General features: G+C 47.6%; 2 protein-coding genes across 3 annotated transcripts in view; one reads left to right on the forward strand and one right to left on the reverse strand.

Annotated features, from left to right (window-relative positions):
* Positions 1–2,883, forward strand: part of RSPH10B (radial spoke head 10 homolog B) — a 64,221-nt gene extending 61,338 nt beyond the window's left edge. For both annotated transcript variants that reach the window (XM_047838698.1, XM_047838699.1), the window contains exons 19-20: positions 1,584–1,782; positions 2,611–2,883. In XM_047838698.1, the coding sequence (XP_047694654.1) occupies positions 1,584–1,782; positions 2,611–2,785 (374 nt within the window). In that variant the 3' untranslated portion in view covers positions 2,786–2,883. The remainder of the gene's footprint in view (positions 1–1,583; positions 1,783–2,610) is intronic.
* Positions 2,884–5,435: 2,552 nt separating this feature from the next.
* Positions 5,436–23,509, reverse strand: part of CCZ1 (CCZ1 homolog, vacuolar protein trafficking and biogenesis associated) — a 33,952-nt gene continuing 15,878 nt past the window's right edge. The window contains exons 10-15 of the mRNA XM_047838776.1: positions 23,313–23,424; positions 17,166–17,199; positions 16,415–16,532; positions 7,797–7,955; positions 6,845–6,972; positions 5,436–5,785 (exon numbers count right to left, since the gene is read on the reverse strand). Of these exons, the coding sequence (XP_047694732.1) occupies positions 5,730–5,785; positions 6,845–6,972; positions 7,797–7,955; positions 16,415–16,532; positions 17,166–17,199; positions 23,313–23,424 (607 nt within the window). The 3' untranslated portion in view covers positions 5,436–5,729. The remainder of the gene's footprint in view (positions 5,786–6,844; positions 6,973–7,796; positions 7,956–16,414; positions 16,533–17,165; positions 17,200–23,312; positions 23,425–23,509) is intronic.

Here is a 23,509-nt window from a genome sequence, read left to right on the forward strand (position 1 = left end):
CCCTCCAACGCTTAGTGGTGTCTTTAAATTTTTTCATTGAATTGTGTCACTGAGGCCAAAGATAGGAGCTATTTTCGTCACCTGGATACAAGTCATTGTTTCATCTGGTAGGTTTTACACTTGATCTTAGCCAAAAGGCCGAGAAGCGATCATCTGGTAGGTTTTGCAGGTATTTTCTCCCAGTGTGTGGCCTCTTATTCCGTAATTATTTGCCTGTGGAAAAGCCACAGCCTATCACTGAGCGCTAACTTGTCCCAACACGTCTGTGAGGAGGGTACCCCACGGTTCCGTTATTGCAGATGAGGGAGCTTGGGCACAACTAGTAAGGGGCAGAGCCGAGCCTGACTCTGACTGGTCTGGTCTCGTCCGTGCTCTGAACTGCTGTGCTCTGCTGCTGAAGCCAGAGGCCGTGCAAGCCCCTTGACGTGGTGCCCAGAGTCTGGACCCGGCTCAACAGTCACAGTGAGTCGCTCTTCATCAGTTACCTCCACGCCCAGCACTCCCCCACGCCTTGGCACGCCGCGGGTTACGCGGATGTTCGAGAACCTAGGAACTCGGGAAGCGCAGATGAAGGCTTCCCTTGGTCTTTGTAAGACCTGGCTGTGGTATAAAGTTTCTTCCTGTCAGTGTCCCACTCTGTTCCCTCCACGTGGCTCTTGGGATGGGAGGGTGAATTGCTGACAGGCCCTACCTTTCCGTCATACCTGTCCCCACCTGCCTCACCCCAGCCCGCCCTCACACAGCACAGAAACCCAAGCTATAGACACAGTCTAAAAATACTTGCTGTCTCGAGAGATCCCGGAGTTTCCTGATACTGTAAAACTACCCAAAGCCTGATCTTTCCAGAATCAACTATGAAACACATTCCAAAGTAGACATCTGTTGGCCCCACGGGATGGGAGGCAACTCCTACGAAGTCAGTCATTTTACCCACGTTCTTATTCAATTCGGAGTTAAAAATGCTTTATTTTCTCAGTGAAAAGTGCCTTTAAAGACAATGGATGCAAAAACAGAGGGTTTTTTTTTTTCCCCTGTGAAACATGGAAAATGCAAATTTTCCATAGTTTTAATTAAAAAAAATTTTTTTTCCATAGTTTTAATTTTAGAAAACCAAAATACACCATTTACAGAAAAATACCAGGAGACTCAAAATGTCGATGATCAAAGCTCTGGTCTACTGCCCCCCCGCCTTGTTTCAGGTTGTCAGTAAAAATTTTATGGTTCCCTCCCAAGGTTGTGGGGAGCACAGCATCACCCCATCGTTCGGGCCATGAGGACACTTAGCCCTTGTAGGAAGTGGAAGACCTGGAATTGTATTCGTGCTGATTTTTTCTATTTTTGTTTTTTGAGTTTTTTTGTTTTTGTTTTTTGTTTTTTTTTTTTTTGAGAAAGTGAGCACGAGTTGGGGAAGGGCAGAGGGAGAGAGAGAGTCCCAAGCGGACTCCGCTCAGTGCAGAGCCTGACTCGGAGCTCGATCCCACAACCGTGAGACCATAACCTGAGCGCAAACCAAGAGTGGGCCTCTTAACCGCCTGAGCCACCCAGGTGCCCTTCGTGCTGATTTCAGTTAAACTTTCTTCCAGAGAGAAAAGAGAAATCTAAGGACGAACAAAAGGAAAAACTCACCGTCTGGATCACGAGTATGTATATCTTTTTTGTGAACATGTTTTTCCACGCACACAAACGTGTAGAAGCCCTCAAGGAGAAAGTCAGCAAAGACCGGCTACAGGACGTGGCCACGGCCCATCGGCGGAGGCTGGAAAACGAAGAGCTGGAAGCCAGGTGACCTACCAGAGCCCTTCAGCCCCCCTCCTGCAGGAGCCTCCCTTGCCTTGCCTTCCCGTCTTTACACGTGTGTGGCTTCCTGAGGGAGGCAGCTCTTCCCCTGGCACCGAGAACATGGGACGGCAGGGAAGGGTCCTGCTTGCGGCCATTGGCTCACTTGGGGGGTGAGGATGCCTGGGCCCCAAGGCTCCCACGGAGTGCAGAGGCCCACGGGGCTAGGCTGCTGGGTTCAGATCCTAACCCTACCCCTTGACACGTAGGTGGCCCCGGGCAGGGCCCGTCACCATGCCTCAGTTTCCCCATCTGTAAGTGGACACGAACCCCCATAGGGCTGTGGTGAGGATTTAGTGAGCCGATGCTGTAAAGTGTCAAGAACAGTGCCTGGCACATGGTGAGCAACCCCTACCTGTTGTTTGGCTACCTTTCTAGAACCACGGTCGAGAACCGTACAGTCATGTCTGTTCAGGGTGCTGAAGCCTGCTCTTTGCAAAGCATGCCTTGAGCCTGTTGGTAAAGAAAGCATTAAACTATACTTCAGGGCAAAGACCTCGAGATTTTTAAAGGCCACTCACTGGCTGCTAAGTTGCTACAGAGGAAAGGAGTTCAGAAGTCTGTTCGGCTATGTGAAAATGTCATTCCGGACTGTCTGGGTATGGCATCACTTTCCATTTCAGGCAAAGTGATGAGAGTTTACAGTTTTGCTTGCAAAAACTGTTGAAATCTAGGTGTGGCCTACTATACACCAAATATAGCATAAAACAGGTTTTGAGATTGCAAAATAAAAAGTAAATAAGGCTACCTTCCCGGGTTTGCTTCTTGCCCTAGGCTGAATAGCTTGAGAGAGGAAGAGACCAAAAAACAAGACTCTGAGGTGGACATCACTGTGATCAAGGAGCCGGTCGACGCCCCGTCCTCCACTTTCACATCGAGCCCCCCTAAAGAGGACACCGTGGTGTCCCAATCCAGCAAGCCCGTCACAAGCAAGAAGAAGAGAAAGTAACAGTTACTGGGTTTGTAAACGAACCCCAAGAACGAGATACAAAAGCTTAGAACCAAAGCTCTGTAACACATTTCCTAATAAAATTGTATTGTACCTTGTTTCAGTGTTTTTGAAATAACTGCCTGGGCCCACTGCAATTCAGGTTTCTTACACAGTTAAATCACGGACATGCCTGAAAACAGAGCTGAATGAAAATACACACATGGGTATTAAATGAGCATGCGTTGAATGTATTTTTTTTTAATCCAAGTACGGTATCGGTGATGAAATTTAGAATCTGATAAAACTTATCGGAAGACAAGTGGTAGTGTACAAATTTAAACATTTCTTCAGGCCCCCTGCCAAGCCCGGACCCCCCCCCCCCCCCCCCCGCCCCGCTTTGCCCCTGTAAGTGACCCACGTCCAAGTCCTACCTGTCCTCACGTGCGGCCTCTTCTCCGGCCCCGTGCCTTCCCCAGCACTGCAGACACCACAGGGACGAAACACCAAGGCAGAAAAGCTGACGAACAGGTGTGCTCAGCACTAAGTGAAACTACGTCTCATACACTGTTATACTAATGATTTGTGTTAAATATAAGAGTGACCACCCGAAGCATAAAAATACACTCTACGGCTTCCAAACTAACAGAGGGAAGGAAACAATCGTTCAACATGAAGCTGGGGAAATGGGAAAACAACAAAGAGGCTGGGAACCTAAATCGCCAGAGATGGTGGGACAGTGCCAATATACCTCCCCAGTGTGAGCAGGTTCCCTTCCCAATCCCCAAGCCCCCATATCATTAGCTGGGTTCAAAATAGAAACTCATTTCGGGACACTTGGGTGGCTCAGTTGATTAAGCATTCAACTTCGGCTCAGGTCATGATCCCACAGCTCATGAGTTCAAGCCCCACATCAGGCCTGCTTCGGATTCTCTCTCTGCCCCTCCCCTGCTCACGCTGTCTTATAAACAAACATTTAAACAAAACCAAAATAGAAACTCATTTCAATGTTATTCTTTATAAGAAAACCCTCTTGGAGCACCTGGGTCCTTGGTTAAGCATCCCAACTCCATCTTGGCTCACGGTTCATGGGTTTGAGCCGTGCATCGGGCTCCATGTTGGTGCGGAGCCTGCTTGGGATTCTCTCCCTCTCTGCCCCTCCCCCGTTCTCTCTCAAAATGAATAAACAACAAAGGATAAAAACAGAGATGGAAAAAGATGGACCAGGAAAATCTAATCAAAATGACTGGAATCGTGAGCAATATTAAGAACAGAATTTAAAGGAAACATCTGAATAGGGATAAAACTAGAAATAATGATAAAAGGACCAACAACAAAAAGACGCATGATTCCTCAGCATCTTACATACTAGCCTTGCAAAAGCTAAAGGATTACATAGAAGAAACAGATCAAAAAGACAGTTATTTAGGGGGGATATAGATATTTTTAGCAAGCAAACTAAAAAGTTTGAACACACAAGAATGCAACAGAGGATAAACACGGACTATGTTTTATGCTCAAAAGTACAACTTTGAAGGATGTATTTCCAGATGATGATGTAATTATGCTGCAATTACTAAGTCAGCAACGAACACTCAACACAGGAAGCCTGTCGCTGGAAACTAATAAAACACAACCTCAAGTAGCTCATGGGATAAGAGTGATTTGTGATTTCATAACCGAAACCGTACATTACGTAAGACACGAGAGCGACAAGAGTACTCCAGGTGGACGAGCAGTCATCCGTCCTCCGCCCTGACAGCGGGCTCATGCGGGCTGCCTGAGGGCCAACAGTGAGGAGCCCCGCCTGGAGCTGGGGTGGTTCGTTTTCCCAGACCGTGCCTGGCTAGCTTCCGCCCAAACTGGGAGGTTGAGACTACCAACAGTAGGTTAACTTAGGTAAAATTAAGGGGTGCCTGGGTGGTTTAGTCAGTTAAGCGTCCGACTTTGGTTCAGGTCATGATCTCACAGTTCATGAGTTCAAGCCCTGCATCAGGCTCTCTGCCTGACAGCTCAGAGCCTGGAGTATTTTAAAAATTAATTAAAAAACCCTTGGCTCAGAGCTTGGCATAGTGCAGGGCAAGAAATAGGATCTCTGGGGGCACCTGGCTGGCTCAGTTGGTTAAGCTTCCGACTTCAGCTCAGTCATGATCTCACAGTTCGTGAGTTCGAGCCCCGCGTCGGGCTCTGTGCTGACAGCTTGGAGCCTGGAGCCTGCTTCGGATTCTGTGTCTTCCCTCTCTCTCTGCCCCTCCCCAGCTGGTGCTCTGTCGCTAAGATAAACAAACATTAAAAAAAATTTTTTTTAATCCAGCCAGAATACATCTCAGCTGTGAAGACACAGGCAGTTGTGACCCCTCAGGGTTCTACAGGACACATGCAGAACGCTTTATGTTTAGACCATAGCACTTTCGTGAAGTTCTATTATACGTGGTCTAAAAATCACATCAGTACTCAAGAGAAAAACCAAGGTCTAGCAATTAATTTGGGCAAATGCCTCAGAGTTCGCCCCTGCAGGTCTAGTGACCGTTGGGTGGGGGGGGGGGGGGGCGCGAATCCTGGGAGCTCTAGCAGCTCTAGAAAATCCCCAAGGATGAGCCACAGCCAGCGCCCACTGGGCGGAGTGGTCTACAAACAAACAACAGGCGCGAGACTCCAAGCAAAACCAGAATTTTAAAAACCTTAACAATTTATTAGTCTTATTTCCCAGTAAAATATTCACATAATGTCAAAAGAATGGAATGATGGGAGATGTAGCCGACTACCTTTAATTATTTCCACATAAATATGTAAAATCTAAAAACCCCAGGGATCATCAGACTGAGTAGAAATTTGATTCTTCAAAGCAAGTATTGCTTTACTATTGTCATTAATTCAGTCAATAATATGACCGAGAACCTGCAGTGGTAAACAGAATGCCTGCTGAGTTGTTTTTTTAAAAGATGTCCCGGCGAGCTGTTATCCGTCAATCCAGGAAGAATATGTTATTGAACTGCGTCGCACAAAGTTTCTTCACCTCTTCTGCAAAAGACAGAAACAGGGAGTGAGAAACAGAGGTTTTCACTGGAAAGGTTCTATGACACAGACTGGTCCCTTAAACTCTTCTGGAATACAGCTAGCTGCCAGCAAATGGCCGCATTTGCCCACCTTCAGTCTCAGGCTTGGGCGAGAAACGTTCATGAGTCAAGACAATGGGGAAAGAAAGCCTACTGTCCCTGGGACCTAAGTGCCGTGTCACAGCCACAGGCCACTCCTCCGGGCCCGGGAAGTGCACGCCTAGCCCCGCAAGCGCCTGAGACACCCACAGGCTGGAGGCTGCAGCCCAAGTCTAAAATGTTGGGTGCCATGCCCCAGAAACCCTAGCTGCCACCCGGGCCGTGGTTCAAGTGCTCCGCGGAGGCGGTGCCATCGTGACGCCACTCAATTCCCACTGCACCCGGGGCCGCGTTTCCTGCGGTTTCTAACGCGCACGAGTCTCACTAGAGGCACCGATGGGAGAGACGAACCGTGTCGCAGCAGACACGTGCGGAGAATGAAACCTCAAACCTCACTGTTGTCCATGCGGCACTCTCCCAAACGTCCCACTCCTTGCTCCAGGCCGTATGCGGTGCCGCAAGGGAGCGGAGGCCGTGAAGGGGACACGCTCCCCCCTCCGCCAGCGCAAAGAGCTGTGAGGATCAGCCAAGGCCGGTGCTGGAACAATGCGCGCACGGGGGCCTGGAAGCTGCCAGTGAACCGGCCCGCCCTGCCACGGGGTGGGTCTTTGTCACCGGGGATCAGAGTGGACATCTGTATACACACTGTATGAAGGCACGAGATTTTTTTTTCCATTTAGCATTACAGAAAATCATTTCCTTTGGCCGGTGCCAAGTTTCCGAAACATAGGGACATTTTCCACAGGAAACGTCAAAACTTTTTCAAGGAACTTTTTTAAGGAACTGTGCTTCTGGAGAACACAGGATGGACCAAAGGACGGTTTCCTTTGACATCAACAGCCGTGTCTCCTCTCTAGCGGGTTTCTGACCACAGTGAAAGGACAGACAGCGGCGAAGTTCTGCACCACGCCCAGCTTCTATTTACCATTTACTTCGATCAGGTTTGCATTTTTTTGATTCAGGATAACATACAGCTCCCGCTGGTCAGACTTCTTCCCGACCACCCAGTAGTCGCTCATTGCTTTTACGATGATCTCCTCGTCTTCATCCACTCTGCAAGACAAGGGTTCCAACAGGCAACAGTGTGTTAGCTGTTTAGCTGCAGCGTGAGCGACACACACTCTCACATGAGAAACCGGAAACTAGGGGCGCCTGGGTGGCTTAGTTCACAGAGCGTCGACTCTTGATTTTGGATCAGGTCATGATCTCACGGTATGGTTTGTGAGACCGAGCCCCGCATCAGGCTCTGTGCTCTCGGCTGATTCTCTCTCTCAAACATTAAAAAACTAAAGCAGGGGCGCCTGGGTGGCTCAGTCGGTTAAGCGGCCGACTTCGGCTCAGGTCATGATCTCGCAGTCCGTGGGTTCGAGCCCCACGTCGGGCTCTGTGCTGACAGCTCAGAGCCTGGAGCCTGTTTCAGATTCTGTGTCTCCCTCTCTCTCTGACCCTCCCCCGTTCATGCTTTGTCTCTCTCTGTCTCAAAAATAAATAAAAAAAAGTTAAAAAAAAAAAAAAAACTAAAGCAAAAACCTTTGAAGAAAAACAAAAGAAACCAGAAACTAGCCATCTGAAAAGTCTGGGGAGTCCCGTGCAAGTGGCCAGTGACCCGGGGGCCTCCTCTACTCTGTTCGCAAGTGGGGCCCTCTGCAGCGGCTCTGGGCCGCTCGGCTTCGATGAGGATTCCTTCAGCGCCTCTTCTCCCGTTAGAAAGAGGACACCTCAGGGCACCTGGGTGGCTCAGTCGGTTAAGCGTCTCCCTCTGTCTCCGTCTCAAAAATAAATAAACGTTAAAAAAAAAAAATTACAAAAAAAAAAAAAAAAAAAAAGGAGGGTCACCTAATCTGAGAAGTCCGAATCCGAGAAGTTGTTCGAATTACCTGGTAAAGTCACTGTTGATGTCACCCAGAATCTTCATCAAATCCGGATGCACGGATGTGAGTGACACACTAGGGGTTTTCCTCATGTGAATTGTACTTTTCTCTGCTAAATTCATATGGTTGAAGTAGATAAACTTAAACTGGGGCTCTTTCTCAGACCTGTGAAAACATGTCATCAAAATGGTAACGTTCTCAAAGAATAATTCTCCAAACAATACAACCACATTGTTAAAACCTTAAATCCATGTAGCTACGTAAGGCCTTATATTTTCAATGTCTGGGCCTTCAAATCAAGAATCTCAGTGAAGACGCAACAGGCTCTTCGTTCCCTAGTAACTTATTTGAGATCCATGAGGTATTCAATAGGATGGAATTTTCCAGAAAGCTGAAGCTTAGCTTTTGAAAAACCAGTACTATAACCACTTTGCAATAACAGTGCTTTGGAAATGGCAATCACTTGATTATTTGCTGCATTTTGAATTTTTGGAAATAAATGCAAACTCAATACAGGCCATCTGCCTTCTAGCAGAGGGGTCAGCAAACAGATTAGTGGCCCTGGGACCAAATGTGGCCTTTTTTTTTTTTTTAATCAAGTTTTATTGCAACGTGGCCATCCCCGTATGTTCGGGTATTGTCTATGGCCACTTTCTGCAACATATACAGCCGAAAGAATCTGAAATATGTATTATTTGGCCCTGTGCAGAAGTTGTTTGCTGACCTGTTTTAGGAGAGTGACGGCTCATTTATCTCCGTCCTGGGGGATGAACGTGCCGTGCCCCCTGTGTTTAATCTGCCACAGAACTGAAGTTGGCTAGTCTGAGTCACAAAGCTCTCATCACCCTAAATGGAGACCATTCTGAGGCGTTTGAGGCGCTTCTGCTGAACAGTGATGAGTATTTTCATTGGAATACATCTTATTATTTGGAATGGCTGGACAATGCTACTCCGCCGCCTCCCGGGTCAGAGGCCGGACCCCTCGGGGAACCACTCCGATGGCCAGGCCACAGCTCCCGGGGCCTCCCGCCCTCCCTCTCACTGCACCCTTACTTAAGTGACACTCGGGGGTCTGGGGACAGCCTGAGCAGCCCTGCCACTGGAGGGGGCTCAGAAGCCTTCTCTGCTTACTTCAGGGTTAGCAGCCATGTTCTGGTGGGCTGAGGGTGCCGGAAATCCGACCTCCGGAAAAGTGGGTTACTACTGTAATACTTTACATCTAGGCAAAGAAAGAATGTGGATGGCTTAGTTTCCAGGAAAATGAAAAGAGAATTCTTACAAAACCAGAATATGTTTTCAGTAGGCTCCTAAAACTAAGAACAGCAAGTATAACCCCAAGAAAAACTGGAAAGATGAAACATTTAAGATGCTTGGCCAGAGCTGTGAATTTAGTTGTCTGAGTAGACAAACTTCCACCCAACCCTGATCGGGCCTGCAGTTCCGGTCTTCTAACCCCAAAACCCTCTCTGTAGCCTCCCTCTTACCCTCATTCAGAATGTGTAAAATGCCTTCTTAGAAGATCTAAATTATTTCTTTGGTGCCCCTCATGGAGATTTACATTAGCAAATGTTGTTCAGTGGTTAAGACAGGGGCCAATGTGGCCTCTTTCCACCGCCTTCCACGAGGAGAACACAGAGAAACAGAAAAACTGCTACTTGCCCTTTCACTATTAACTTGCACCGCTGAAGAAGGAGAGGCCCACTCACAATGAAAACAGGACAATGTCCACCCTACAGGCTTCTTAGCTACATCCAAAGCACCATGTGACCAACGGTGAGCTGGTTTGGAAGGAGCAGCCACGGCCACCTGGTATCTTTTCCCAAGAGCTAACACGGACGCCTCTTAAACACCCAAAGCATGTTTCCCCCTAAACACAGAAACACAAATTTCTTGCCGCCTTAAAAAAACACGCTGCATACGGTTAATGACATCAATGTAAAACACACTGAACCCGGGGAACTACTACAGAATTCTTGCTGACGGTTTGTTAGGAGGTTAGGCTGACAAGACGGGAGCACAGGAATGACAGCCTCGAAGAACACGGGAAGGTGGGGCCTGTCTTAAGTGGTTGTATTCTACGCTGAGTGTCCGCTAATTTTTTTAAAAAAGATTTTCTGTTTTCTGTCTGCCCTCGGCCCCTTTCTTCTACTACTGGTAGAAAACCCAAGTAGCTGTGATTGGCAGGGTCACAGGGACGTTTCCCATGAGTAAACGGCGTCAGCTTTAGGAGACGTTTAAGGACCAGGTACATGAACACCTAGCCAAACCTCAGAGGCGTGCCAGGGAAGGTCACTGCAGGCTCTGAACCAAGGGAGGAGGTCAGCAGATGTCCAGCAGGTGTTTGACCACTTGCAGCGTTTCCCTGGGGACGTCAACGGCTGGCTGGGGCCCCGAGACCATCTGGTGGCTTGACCTGTTCTGGGCCTCGTTCCAGGCGACTAAGGTTTGCCAGACGCACAGTTTCTAAGTGAGGATGGCCATTCCACACTTAACAAACCAAACAAAAAGGGAAGATTCCGAATTGACCGATATGGATATTGTAAGAAGGAAAACTGGTCTTCATGTGGGAGTTACATGTTACAGCTATTGCTCCTCTGCGTGTCCAGGGGGATTAGGAAGGGAGGCACAGCTGAGCCCTTGGACTATGCCCGTGAACCACGCCCTGGAAGGAAGGCTTCCCTGCCTGCGCTCCCCCGGCACCACCTCTGCACGCCCGCCAGGCCAACCCACCACCCTCGCCTTCTTCCTGCCTGGCATCCCGTCCTGGGTCTCATCGTTACCAACGCTCAGTCCACGGTTGCACTCCTCACTTCTTGTAGAAAGCCTAACATCCTCAACCTCCGGAGCAACTGGGTTGAGTCCCACCCCCGCCCCCCGCCAAATTCATTCAAAAAGACTGATGAAAAGGATTATAAAAATTGCCCACAGCTATGAGGGCAGCCTTTTTAAAGTAGGCTTTGCGCTCAGTGCAGAGCCCAACGTGGGGCTTGAAATCACGACCCTGAGATCAAGAGTTGGAAGCTTACCTGACTGCACCATCCAGGTGCCCCAACGGTCTCCTTTGCTAATACCTCTGAACTTCGCCCTCCTCACACCTTTTCAAATTCAGTATCACAACTAGCCAGTGAAGAGACATATGCAAAATAGAAACGAACATCTCAGACTCAGCAAAGTCTCAATTTGGGGGAAAACTTCTTAAGTTAGAGCGCTGCCTCTAGTCCTTAAAAATTCCAGGTGAAATGGGTGAAAGACCTAAATGTGAGACAGAAAACCATCAAAACCCTAGAGGAGAAAACAGGCGACAACCTCTCTGACCTCAGCCGCAGCAATTTTTTGCTTGACACGTCTCCAAAGGCAAGGGAATTAAAAGCAAAAATGAACTACTGGGACTTCATCAAGATAAAAAGCTTCTGCAATGCAAAGGGAACAATCAACAAAACTAAAAGGCAACTAACGGAATGGGAAAAGATATTTGCAAATGACATATCGGACAAAGGGCTAGTATCCAAAATCTATCAAGAGCCCACCAAACTCCACACCCGAAAAACAAATAATCCAGTGAAGAAATGGGCAGAAAACACGAATAGACACTTCTCTAAAGAAGACATCCAGATGGCCAACAGGCACATGAAAAGATGCTCAACGTCGCTCCTCATCAGGGAAATACAAATCAAAACCACACTGAGATACCACCTCACGCCAGTCAGAGTGGCTAAAATGAACAAATCAGGAGACTATAGATGCTGGCGAGGATGTGGAGAAACGGGGACCCTCTTGCACTGCTGGTGGGAATGCAAACTGGTGCAGCCACTCTGGAGAATAGTGTGGAGGTTCCTCAAAAAAATAAAAATAGATCTACCCTATGACCCAGCAATAGCACTACTGGGAATTTACCCAAGGGACACAGGAGTGCTGATGCACAGGGGCACATGTACCCCAATGTTTATAGCAGCACTTTCAACAATAGCCAAATTATGGAAAGAGCCTAAATGTAAATGTCCCTTGACTGATGAATAGATGAATAAGATGTGGTTTATATATATTATGCATGTTTATATATACAATGGAATACTACTTGGCAATGAGAAAGAATGAAATCCTGCCATTTGTAGCAACGTGGATGGAACTGGAAGGTATTATGCTGAGTGAAATTAAGTCCATCAGAGAAAGACAGATACTGTATGTTTTCACTCACACGTGGATCCTGAGAAACTTAACAGAAGACCATGGGGGATGGGAATGGGGAAAAATAGTTATAAACAGAGAGGGAAGAAGGCAAACCATCAAAGACTCTTAAATACAGAAAACAAACTGAGGGTAGACAGCAGGGAGGGGGGAATGGGTGATGGGCACTGAGGAGGGCACTTGCTGGGATGAGCACTGTGTGCTATATGGGAAGCCATGAACCACAGGAATCTACTCCCAAAACCAAGAGCACACTGTACACGCTGTATGTTAGCCAATTTCATAATAAACTAGATTTTAAAAAAATTCCAGGTGAATTAGATGGAGACACAGAAGATAAAACCATAAAAGCCCCTGAGATAAAAATGGCACATTCTTAGGCTACTGGGGTGGAAAATCACAAGCATGACAGTGAAAACAGAAACCTAGAGCGAACGACTAATAAAAATGACTACGTATAAACCCCAAACATAACAAACAGTAAAACCAAAGTTAGAAAAACACGTATGATATGACCGAAGGGTATTACGTTAAGAGCAGTGACGTAGAAGAAAGAATACGAAGCACTTCAGTGGGAAGAGCCAATGGACCCAGACTGGCAATTTGTGGAAGAGACAGAACCACCAACCTCGGCGTCACCTATCAGGCATCAAGACATGACACGGAGAACTAGGGCTGTAGCCCCTGTGGGAGGGGACTCACACTGTCACTATGCATTCCCTGTGCCCCAGACCTCCACTCCAGGGACAGGTCCTAAGAGGATGGGTAGATGTCTGCACCAGACTGTTTAATGCAGAACCATGTTAATGCTAACAGCCAGAGGCAGACTGCCCGTCGACAGGAACAGCGACTACACAGACAGAACGCAAACAAACTATCCAAGTAAGTACCGTGAAGCCACGGAGCAGAATAGGCAGATACATATTTGTTGGTTTAAAATGATGTTCATGCCACATCGTTTTTACAAGCTACAGATCTACAGCATGATCTATTTTTAAAAACCCATCAGTAAAGGGGCATCTGGGTGGCTCAGTTGAGCGTCCAACTCTTGGTTTCGGCTCAGGTCATGATCTCGTGGTTTGTGGGATCGAGCCCCCCTTTGGGCTCTGTGCTGACAGCATGGAGCCTGCTTGGGATTCTCTCTCTCAAAATAAATAAACAAACATTTTTAAAAAACCCATCAGTGAAGAACACTATATATACCACTGTTTACATATGTGTATGTACAAGTCTAAAAAGATACAATATTTACACTTTTGAATTTAAAAATAAGGACACGGGGAGCCTGGGTGGCTCAGTCGGTTGAACGTCCGACTTCAGCTCAGGTCATGATCTCACAGTCCGTGAGTTCGAGACCCGCGTCGGGCTCTGTGCTGACAGCTCGGAGCCTGGAGCCTGCTTCAGATTCTGCGTCTCCCTCTCCCTCTGCCCCTCCCCTGCTCACGCTCTGTCTCTGTCTCTCAATAATAAATAAATGTTAATAAATAAATAAATAAATAAATAAATAAATAAATAAATAAAATAAAAATAAGGACATAAATTACTCTCAAAAAAAAGAAAAGGTTTAAAATAATTGAACTCTAAGTCCTTGAGTAGAAAAAAGTTGAGGCATCATACAACAGAAACCAAAGACCAAACAAACCCACTTCATGCCATTCTGTAAAGGGGTGACCTCAATTTCACAAGGAACATTAAAAGCCATAGCTTACGTGTAGGGATTCGACATTAAATATTACGCCCTGAGCTGGCCCTACGGGTGCTGTCCAGTGGGGGTGGGGCTGAGACAACAGGCGGGCACGGAGGCCCTGGCGCTGACCCGTCCTGCCGAGCGCAGCAGCCCCCCACCTCTCAGCAACTGTCTGGAGGGGCCGACATGGGGGTCTCTTGCCTCCCTCAGGCCTCCCTCCCATTTCTCTGGGACGTGTCTCCCAGGTCCTGGGACTGGCATGTAAAACGGTCTGATCTGGGTCAGGAGGATTTCCAGGAGAAAAGCAAAGTATCTTTTGTACTCAAAAGCATTTCCCTCTAGTCAGCTGATACTTATGGTTTGGCAAGTGAGAGCCGCTTACATATAAAATCTCAGATGCATCCTTAAGGTCAACTTAAAAAAAAAATTTTTTTTTTACGCTTATTTTTGAGAGAGAGAAAGGGAGAGCACAAGCAGGGGAGGCGAAGAGAGAGGGAGACAGAGGATCTGAAGCGGGTTCTGCGCTGACAGCAGAGAGCCCAATGCGGGGCTCAAACTTAGGAACCCGGGAGTCGAGAGATCACGACCTGAGCTGAAGTCGGACGCTTAGCCGACTGAGCCACCCAGGTGCCCCCAAATCAACTTTCGAAGTCAAAAACAATACGCCTCTGAGTCCCTGTGCTTCGGCACACCCTTAAATTGTATGCTTTACCGTCAAGTCTTCCAGGCGCCCCACCTTTCAGGGACTGCTGAGGCTACACAGTGGTTCTGGTAACTGTCAGAAACCGTCCTCCGTGACAGACGGAGCTGTGCCAAACCATACACGGCCAAGTGTTAACCGTGGAATCTACGTGGGGGCTGTGTGTTCACAGAGTCATTTTTCCACCTTCCTATATCTGGAAATTTTCCTAATAAAATATCAGAGAGAAAACTGTTTCTAATGAAAACAGATAAGTAGATAATATCCAAGGCCCTGTCCTTTCTTGAAACTGTATCAATTTGGGGAAAAAAATCTTCCTTCCTTTAGCCCTTAAAAATTCCAGGTGAATTAAAGATCGAAACACAGAAGATAAAACCATGAAAGTTCTGGAGATAAAAGTGGCAGTTTTTTGGGGTTTTTAAGTTTATGTTTTAAGAGAGAGCAACAGAGGGCAGAGAGAGAGGGAGAGGGGGAGGGAGGGGAAGGGAGGAAGGGAGGAAGGGGGGGAGAGAGGGAGGGAGGGAAAGAGAGGGAGGGAGGGGGGGGGAGAGAGAGAGAGAGAGAGAGAGAGAGAGAGAGAGAGAGAGAGAGAGAGAGAATGAATCCCAAGCAGGCTCCACACTGTCAGCACACAGCCCCCACGTGGGGCTCAAATTCATCAACCATAAGATCGTGACTTGAGCCGAAATCAAAAGTTGGACTCTTAACCAACTGAGCCACCCAGGTGCCCCCCACAAATGGCATGTTTTTACGATACTGGGGTGGAAAGCCTCAGATATGACACTCAAGACAGAAACCTAATGGAAATGACTAGTAAAATGAACTACATATAAATCTCCAATTGTATATCATAAAACCCAGCAAAACCAAAGTTAAAAAAGGGAAAAATGGGTGTGATTTCCGTACAACCCCGAGGTCAGTGGGACAGAAGGTGCCTGACGGCAGGACCACCTCCCACGTCTGTCGCCGAGTTACTGCACATACGGCACGTGGGAAGCACAGGCAGACGTGCCCAGCAGTGTCCCCGGGTCTTGGGGAAGCAGGGAGCTTCACTTTCCCTCGCTCCACTCAACAGTTCGTCCTCGCACGGTACCAAACAGATCTGACTCCTGCTTCCTTCAGAAAAGACCACCTGGCAGTTTCGTGGTGAAAACCTTAGACGATGAAGCAGCACTGAAAGACGGAGCGGGCAGGTGCGCTCACTTCTCGGCTTTATCTTTTCTCACGCCCAGTAAGCTGCGGCAAGGAACAATCCACACAAGGACACGCAGCCCACGCACACCTCCACCTGCACCCTGCCTGGGACCTCTCCACAGGCCGGTGCTTACGTAAGACCACACCCAGCAGGAGATCACCGTAAACACAGGTTATATGTAAATTCACATGTTAGTAACTTCTCAAAATACGGACACCCATATGAAGAGGGCTTTTATTTCTCAAAGTACTTCCCCTGTGCTCACTTCATCTTTCCAGCAATCTGACCTTACACTAAGAGAGGAGGAGGAGGTTCAAGGACTCTCCAGAGTTCTCAGAACCAACGGGAGTTTAACGTGAGTCTCCCGATACTCGAGCGAGGGCCCTGCAAGGCACGAGACTCAGGCCCAGCGCCCTAAGGGCCCACATCACACCTACCTTCACCCCACACATTTCTGCACAAGAGGCAAAGTGCTTTCTGTCCCCAAGAGGCAGAACCCTTCTGGTTACCACTGCCAGTGTGAATTTCACAACTGGGCTGGTCAAGGGGGATGTGAGGGGTCCTCACGAGGTCCAGCCCACAGGCACAGCCAACACACCGAACCCCGTAGTTTACGCCACAGTCAGGGGAGAGTTGAGGGAACGTGTCCACAGAAGACTCAGCCCCACCCCCCATCGTGGAGGAGGAAAACTCAGGAACAGTTCTCCAGGGAGCTTTTCAGACAGGAATGAACCATTTTTCTCTGGATTCAGAAAAAACACCGTTGATAATACCATCCATATTCTTATATAAAAACTACCCTTATTCTTCCCAAACCAGTTAAGTGCTAGAAAGTAAACACGAAGCAAAGTACAAACCCAGACATTCTTTTGTTGATGTTAAACTGCTCACAAATGTCAGATGCCAGCACTGTGAGCTGGGGCCCAACAATGCTGTCCAGTCTTCGGCAAAAATCCAACGTGGGCTGTACAGAGGCTAACGAGTAATTTGAAAAATAGTGTTATAATTCTTTGCGTTGAAAAGGTCAATATTCATCTAACTGTCTTAATTATAGTATTCCAATGAATACGTTTCTGATCTGGAAAATCAAACAATTAAATGACTGGATCCCCCCCACCCCCAAACAGAAGAGAAAAAGAACAGTCAAAACCAGTTATATTTAAGGAGAGAAAGAGTCAAAGACTTGTCTCACTGTGAATATCGATTTAAGCACACCCTGTGGGGCTGGCTGTAAATGGGTGGCCTACCCCAAGTAGGCCTAAGGTCAAATAAACACGACGTGGCTCTCACAGGCCAGGTGCCGTCTGGTGCTTTATCAACATTACCTCACTGAATCCCCAAAGCCCCCTTTGCAAAAGGTCCTCTTGTGACATTTCACAGGCAGGGAGGCACAGAAAGGTGCCCAGGGCCAGCTGTTAGGAAGCAGGGAGGCTAGGATGTTAAATATATGAATGAGAGCTCATCACCACGGCAGAGATCACAGAGGTGAGCCATGCTCACAAGGGCCTCTGTGACGGCATGGTTATTGTTTAGGAAGAGGACACGGCAAATTGTAAAGAGAAAAGGCTTATCTACTCAGGCTCAAGTCAGATACAGGTGGGTACCTACCATCAATCATAAAGCACACGGCTGCACTCATGGCCTGGGAAGAGAAAACAAGCCAAAGATTACAAAATGGCACCAAAAAGGACTCTTGATAACCAAATGCAGTGGCCCTGCCTGAATTTGCAATTAAATCACCTTTTTTCTTTTTTTTTTGGTCAACTGGAGAAATGTGGACACGGAGTGCCTATCGGGGACGCTAAGGAAGTGTCGTTGATTCTGTCAGCTGTGCTGGTGGTTAGGTGCGGTTATGTGAAAACAGACGCCTTTATTAGAGCCAACTGAAGCCTTTATGAGTGAAATGACATGATCTAACATGCTCTAGCAAAAAACACAGAGGAAACAGATGAGAGATTAGCATGCCGTTCATTCAATTAAGCTGTGTGATGGGCGCCTGGGGATTCATTATTCCAGTGTCTCTCTATTTTTGCGTATGTTTGAAAATTTTCACGAACAGTTAAAAAACCCCTAGCAAATGAATGTCTCCTTGTCTCCCTTCTGATCACAGCAAACGTTATAGTTACGACGTTGGCTACAGGAGCCAGACCAGGAGTCAACCCAAAATGTTTCCATTTATCAGTATACGGTGTATACACGGTACACAGAACCTACGGCTTCATGGGAAAAAGCCACAGAGATCCTCCGGAGGCCCGCTCCTCTAGGCAGCCACTTCTGACCGTTTTAAATACCAAGGCTCTACCACTGTGACCTTCAGATGCCACACTGATTCCCTACTTGTACCATGACACAAGTGATCCTTCATCAGCCTTCCTCTTCTTCCCTGTCGTTCGGAGCACTCCAGTTTGTCCACTGGCCACCTTACGGTCCCAAATGGCCCATTTCTCACACCACAGCCCCAGGCATGAGCTCCTAGATTGCCATTTATCATTTTAAAAGTTCATTTGGGGCGGGGGGTGAGCATGAGCTGAGAAGGGGCAGACAAAGAGGGAGAATCCCAAGCAGGATTCATGTTGCCAGCACAGAGCCTGACACGGGACTCAATCTCATGAACCATTAGATCATGACCTGAGCTGAAGTCTGATGCTTAACCGACTGAGCCACCCAGGCGCCTGGATTGCTGCTTTTTAAACGAGGACACTTAACCTTCCCCCGTCTCTGCACCCCTCTCCACATCCACTTCCCCACCTCCAGCAGCTGTGACTTTATTTTCACACACTCACACTTGAGAACGTCTGCACTACTTTGTAACTGAATCACAATTATCACCTGCCTACAAACAGGCTGCAAAACTGGGGGCTCACAGGCGAGTTCCATCCAACGGGTGTTTCTTCCTGGGTAATTCTGACTTCGATGTCAACTAGTTTTCTACCAAAATTCCACCATCCAGCCTCTCCTGAAATATCAGCCAACCTGGGACCACTAGCTGTGCATTTCCAAGGTGCTACCTAGCAGACGTGAGTGGCCGCTGGCCTCCTTGCGACACGTACGACTCTGTTTCACAGAACCCTCCATCCTGAAGCCACGTTCGCTTCAGGGCTAATGGGACCCATCTGCAGGGTCCCTGCGGGGATGCGCATGTGGGACCCCTCATGGGCTGACTTTTTAAAAGTGCCTTTCAAGACTCCGTTTAAAAACCTGAACTTTGACTACACAGAAAAGCACAGAGAATGGCACGATGAACCCAACAGACCATCACTTTCCCAACAACTGTCAGCTGACGGACTGTCCTGCCCACCCTCCCCGCCTGCCACATGTTCATCTCAGACACCACCTCAGTTACTCCAGACACAGACCAGTAGGTATCTACAGAGGACCAGGACTCGGGAGCACATCCAAAATGGCAGCATGAGGAGGTCCACACTCTCTCTTCAAACACCATAATTGGAGCAGATTATAAAAAACAGTAATTTAAATTTCCAGAGGGAAACTGTTCTAAGGACAAACGGCAAATGGAGGTCTGTTTCTTCAAGAAAATCTGAGTCCGAGTATTAACTTCAGAACCGTCAACACATATACTAAAAAGAAGAAAGATCTCAAATCAAGAACTTCAACCTCCATCCTCAGATTTTGGAAAAAAGAAGAGCAAAGTAAACCTAAAGCAAGCAGAAGAAGAGAATGAAGATTAGAGCAGAAATAAATGAAATAGAGAATAGAAAAATAATAGGAAAAATACCAAAAGTTGGTTCTCTGAAAAGATGAGCAAAACTGAAAAACCTTCAGCTAGATCAGCTAGACCAAGTGAAAAGGTGTAAACCACTAAACAAGCAATTGAAGAGGGGACATCACTACCGACTTATAGGGGAAAATAAGATTTTTAAGGCTTTAAAACTATGAAACATTCTATGTGAACCAACTGAAAAACAAGCAACATGAACAGATTCCTAGTAGGACATAAGCAACTGAAACAGACTCAAGAAGAAAGACAATAAAACCTGTAACAAGTACAGAGGCTAATAATTTTAAAACTTACAACAAAGAAAAGCCCAGATGTAGATGGTCTACCGTGACCAAATACTCAAGGAACCAACAGTAGTCTTTCTCAACATCTTCCAAAAAACAGGAGAGGAGGAAACACTTTCCAACTTACCCGGAGGCCAATTCTACCCTGATAGCAAGCAAAGCCAGACAACGATTCAAAAGGATAGAAAAACCACAGCCCAACATCCCTTCGGGCCCTGAGCCCACCCGGCATCAGTGGACCTCTGGAGGCCAGTGACTCTGGCGGTCAGCTGAATATGCGTGGCCAAGGCCCATCAAACACTCTGGACATCGAGGCCCATCAAGCTTCCCTGGATGACAACTCTGCACACACATCACACGTCACCGCTGGCAGTAACAGGCCCTGCGCTGTCTGCACGGTTCCACCGCGAGAGAACAACTGGAAGCTTGCGCCCAGTGCCTCCTGGATCCTGCCCTGTGTGCCTCTTCCCTGGGCTGTCCTTCACCCATACTCCTTTGCGGTCATTAACTTTAACTGGGAGTGCACCGGCCACTCCGGGTACTATGAGTGCCTCTAGCGAATTCCTGGCCTGACGGTGGTCATGGGGGCTCCTGAGCCAGCAGTGTGTGTCCCAAGTGAGGGTGGTCCTGGGGACCCCTGCACTGTGCGGTTAAAAATGACTGAAGTGAATACATTAAAGAGGCAAACTATATGGTATGTGAACTACAACTTGATAAAGCTGTTTTGAGGAAAAGAGAACACCGTGAAGTAACCGTGATGTCCTCTAAACATTTACATGTTTAGATAGACATTTAAAATTCTATCTATTGATTTGACTCTAAAAATGGAAATCCAATAAGAGACTGTACCAGGGTATTTCTTCCATTAGGGTTCAAAGTCATTACCCCGAGTCACTCAGAGGAGAACGATTTTAAGTGTGACAGAGAGGCGGGCCCTTCCCTACCCCCGTATGCCACACTTCACTTCGGTTCATTTTCAGACACATCTGTTTGTCTTCCCTGGAATTCTCTCCTTCTGGGCCCCTCCTTATGACACCCAACACTTAATCAAATCTCTTAGTCCTGCTAGGTCATGAACTCAACACCTTTTTGTTCTGGAGCCCCTGTACCCAGGACAGAGCCCCCTTTCCTCTGACTGAAGGAAGGACACATGGGGTAACCTTCCTGAAACTTTGCATGTTTAAGAACATCCTTCTTCGATGTTACTCGTGATGGATAGTTTGGCTCAGCAAAGAATTCTACACTGAAAACCATTTTCTCTCAGAACTTCTCAAATGACCTGATTTTCCTTCTGGAAGCTCCTAGGATCTTTATGCTTCTGAAACTGCCCATTGTATGGGTAGAAATACGTCTCTTTGGTTCACCGTGCAAGACATTCAGTGTGCCTTTTCGGTCCAGCAAATGTGTACCTCTTAAGCAAGAGGTGTCCCCATAATCACTTTGCTGCTCTCCTCTCCTCCACATTGTGAATCACATGTTGAAATCCTCCTCTCCCATTGCTCCTCCGTATTTTCATCTCATATCCTTTCATCTCATGCTCCAGGCAAGACAATTCATCTTTAACCCTTACAATGACGTTCTGTCAAAAATTATAATTTGGGGGGACAGGGGCTGAAAAGGTTGTTGTTTAATGGGTACAGAATTTGTGTTGAAGGAAAGTTCCGGAAACGGTGATGATGGCTGCACAACAGCGTGAATGTAGTGACGTCACTGAGCTGTACACTTAAAGATGGTTAAAACGGTGGGGTACCTGGGTAGCCGAGTCGGTTAAGTGTCCGACTACTGATTTCGGCTGAGGTCATGATCTCACAGGTTTGAGACCAAGCCCCACATCAGGCTCCGTGCTAAGCATGGAGACTGCCTGGCATTCTCTCTCTCCCTCTCTCTGCCCCTCCCCGGCTCACACTTTCTCTCTCAAAATAGACATTAAAAGGACGAGGGTTAAAATGGCAAATTTCATGCCACGTCCATCTTGCTCCAGTCAATACGCTTAGGAACTGTATTTTCAGTCAAGCCTAGTTCACGCTCGTTCACGCTCACCTGGACTCTTTTGTGTCTTCCTGGTTCTATTTTATAGATACACTTCTCTAACCTCTGGATGCAAACTTTTTCAAGTTCTCTCTGTTCCCAGAGTCATTTTTGTTTCTCTCAGGACCCACAGTTTTGTTTTTCCAAACATGCTGAAGGATGAGGGAGTGCGTGGCCAAGCAGGGAGGGGGGCTTTGCTCTGGGGACGGGACGAGGGCAGCAGTCACACGGGTGCCTGGGGACGCGACATGCTCCCAGGTGCTCACACCCACACCGGCCGCTCTAGGGCTCCCTGGATCGTTCTTCTTTAAAAGAAGAACTTTTAAAGAAGAACTCCTCGACTTTCGCCCGGGGATAGGTGTCAGCTGCCTGTGTGCAAGCACAGGAAAAGGGGTGGCCGGCCGATTTATATACATTTCACCTACTCCCCTTCTTTCCAAGCTCACGTCCCCCTCCCGACTCCTCAGGTGTCCCCCCAAGCCGGGAGCTTCTCTGGGCTTCTGCGGGGCGGGTGGGCTCTTGCCCGAGCGCACTCCCTCCACTCATGTCCTCGGCCCGACTTCCTCCACCAGCACCACACTTACACCCCCTTTCTGCCTTCCAGGGAGAGAGCCCCCTCGTGCTCTGATGCGCACTCCTCCCTGTGCTCTTACAACATCATTTCTAGGCCTTTACAAGTTGAAACATAACTGTACTCTCAGGTGGGGAAGAAGATAAACATACATGCTTAGCTTTCTTTCTTGAACCAAAACCACCTTTAAAAAAATCCAGCTTCTGGGGCGCCTGGGTGGCGCAGTCGGTTAAGCGTCCGACTTCAGCCAGGTCACGATCTCGCGGTCCGTGAGTTTGAGCCCCGCGTCGGGCTCTGTGCGGACGGCTCGGAACCTGGAGCCTGTTTCGGATTCTGTGTCTCCCTCTCTCTGCGACCCTCCCCCGTTCATGCTCTGTCTCTCTCTGTCTCAAAAATAAATAAAATAAACTTTAAAAAAATCCAGCTTCTAACAATGGGGCACCTGGGTGGTTCAGCTGGTTAAGCTTCCGACTTTTGATTTCAGCTCAGGTCATGATCTTGCGGTTCGTCGGTTCGAGCCCTGCATCGTGCTCTGCACTGACAGGACAGAGCGAGCCTGCTGGGGAATTCTCTTTCTCCCCCTCTCTCCTTAGCCCTCCCCCGCTCTCTCGCGTGCGCTCGCTCTCTTTCTCTCGCTCTCTCTCATAACAAAGAAATGAACTTGAAAAAAACAAAAAAACAACCTAACAAGATGATACCCTGAAACAAACGGACACTAAGGTTATAGAATCAGCAAGTCCTCGGCTTTCAAATCCGCAAAAGCAGAATTCACTGAGGCGTAGCCAGGCCCACACCAGAAGGCACCGGACTACGAGGTAACACAACCTTCGGTGGCCTCTGGTTTGTGAGCGCCCGGGACTTCAAACCCTGGTGAGTCAGAACAGTATTTGAATACAGATACACTATCTGTCACTCTGATTCTTTCTCTAATAACAAAAGTACTGAAAAGGAGCTGAAAATCAGCCCACTGTTCCAGAGGAGCACTCACTGTGAGTCATACGGTGATTAGAACTCTCAACTTTTGTTCCGAGAAACAACGAAGAGGTATGTACGTGCACACACTTGTGTACACACGCAAGAAGGATTTACTTTTCGCGTTAATCTGCGACACTGGAGGGAAAAACAGTTGTTACCTTATAAACAATTAAATGCAGGGCTTCATACGTGTCGTCCGTATTTACAAAAATCTTGGGGAATCTGCATTTTGCTTCTGGATCATTTAGGTTCAAGGGTCCAGTAAGAAATCTGCAAAATAAGCACGGAAATGACTCCATTCAATTAGGCAAACTACAAACAGGAATATATTCCTACTTAATATATATTCATTTTG

The sequence above is a fragment of the Prionailurus viverrinus genome, chromosome E3, assembly GCF_022837055.1.
Source record: "Prionailurus viverrinus isolate Anna chromosome E3, UM_Priviv_1.0, whole genome shotgun sequence".
Lineage (NCBI taxonomy): Eukaryota > Metazoa > Chordata > Mammalia > Carnivora > Felidae > Prionailurus > Prionailurus viverrinus.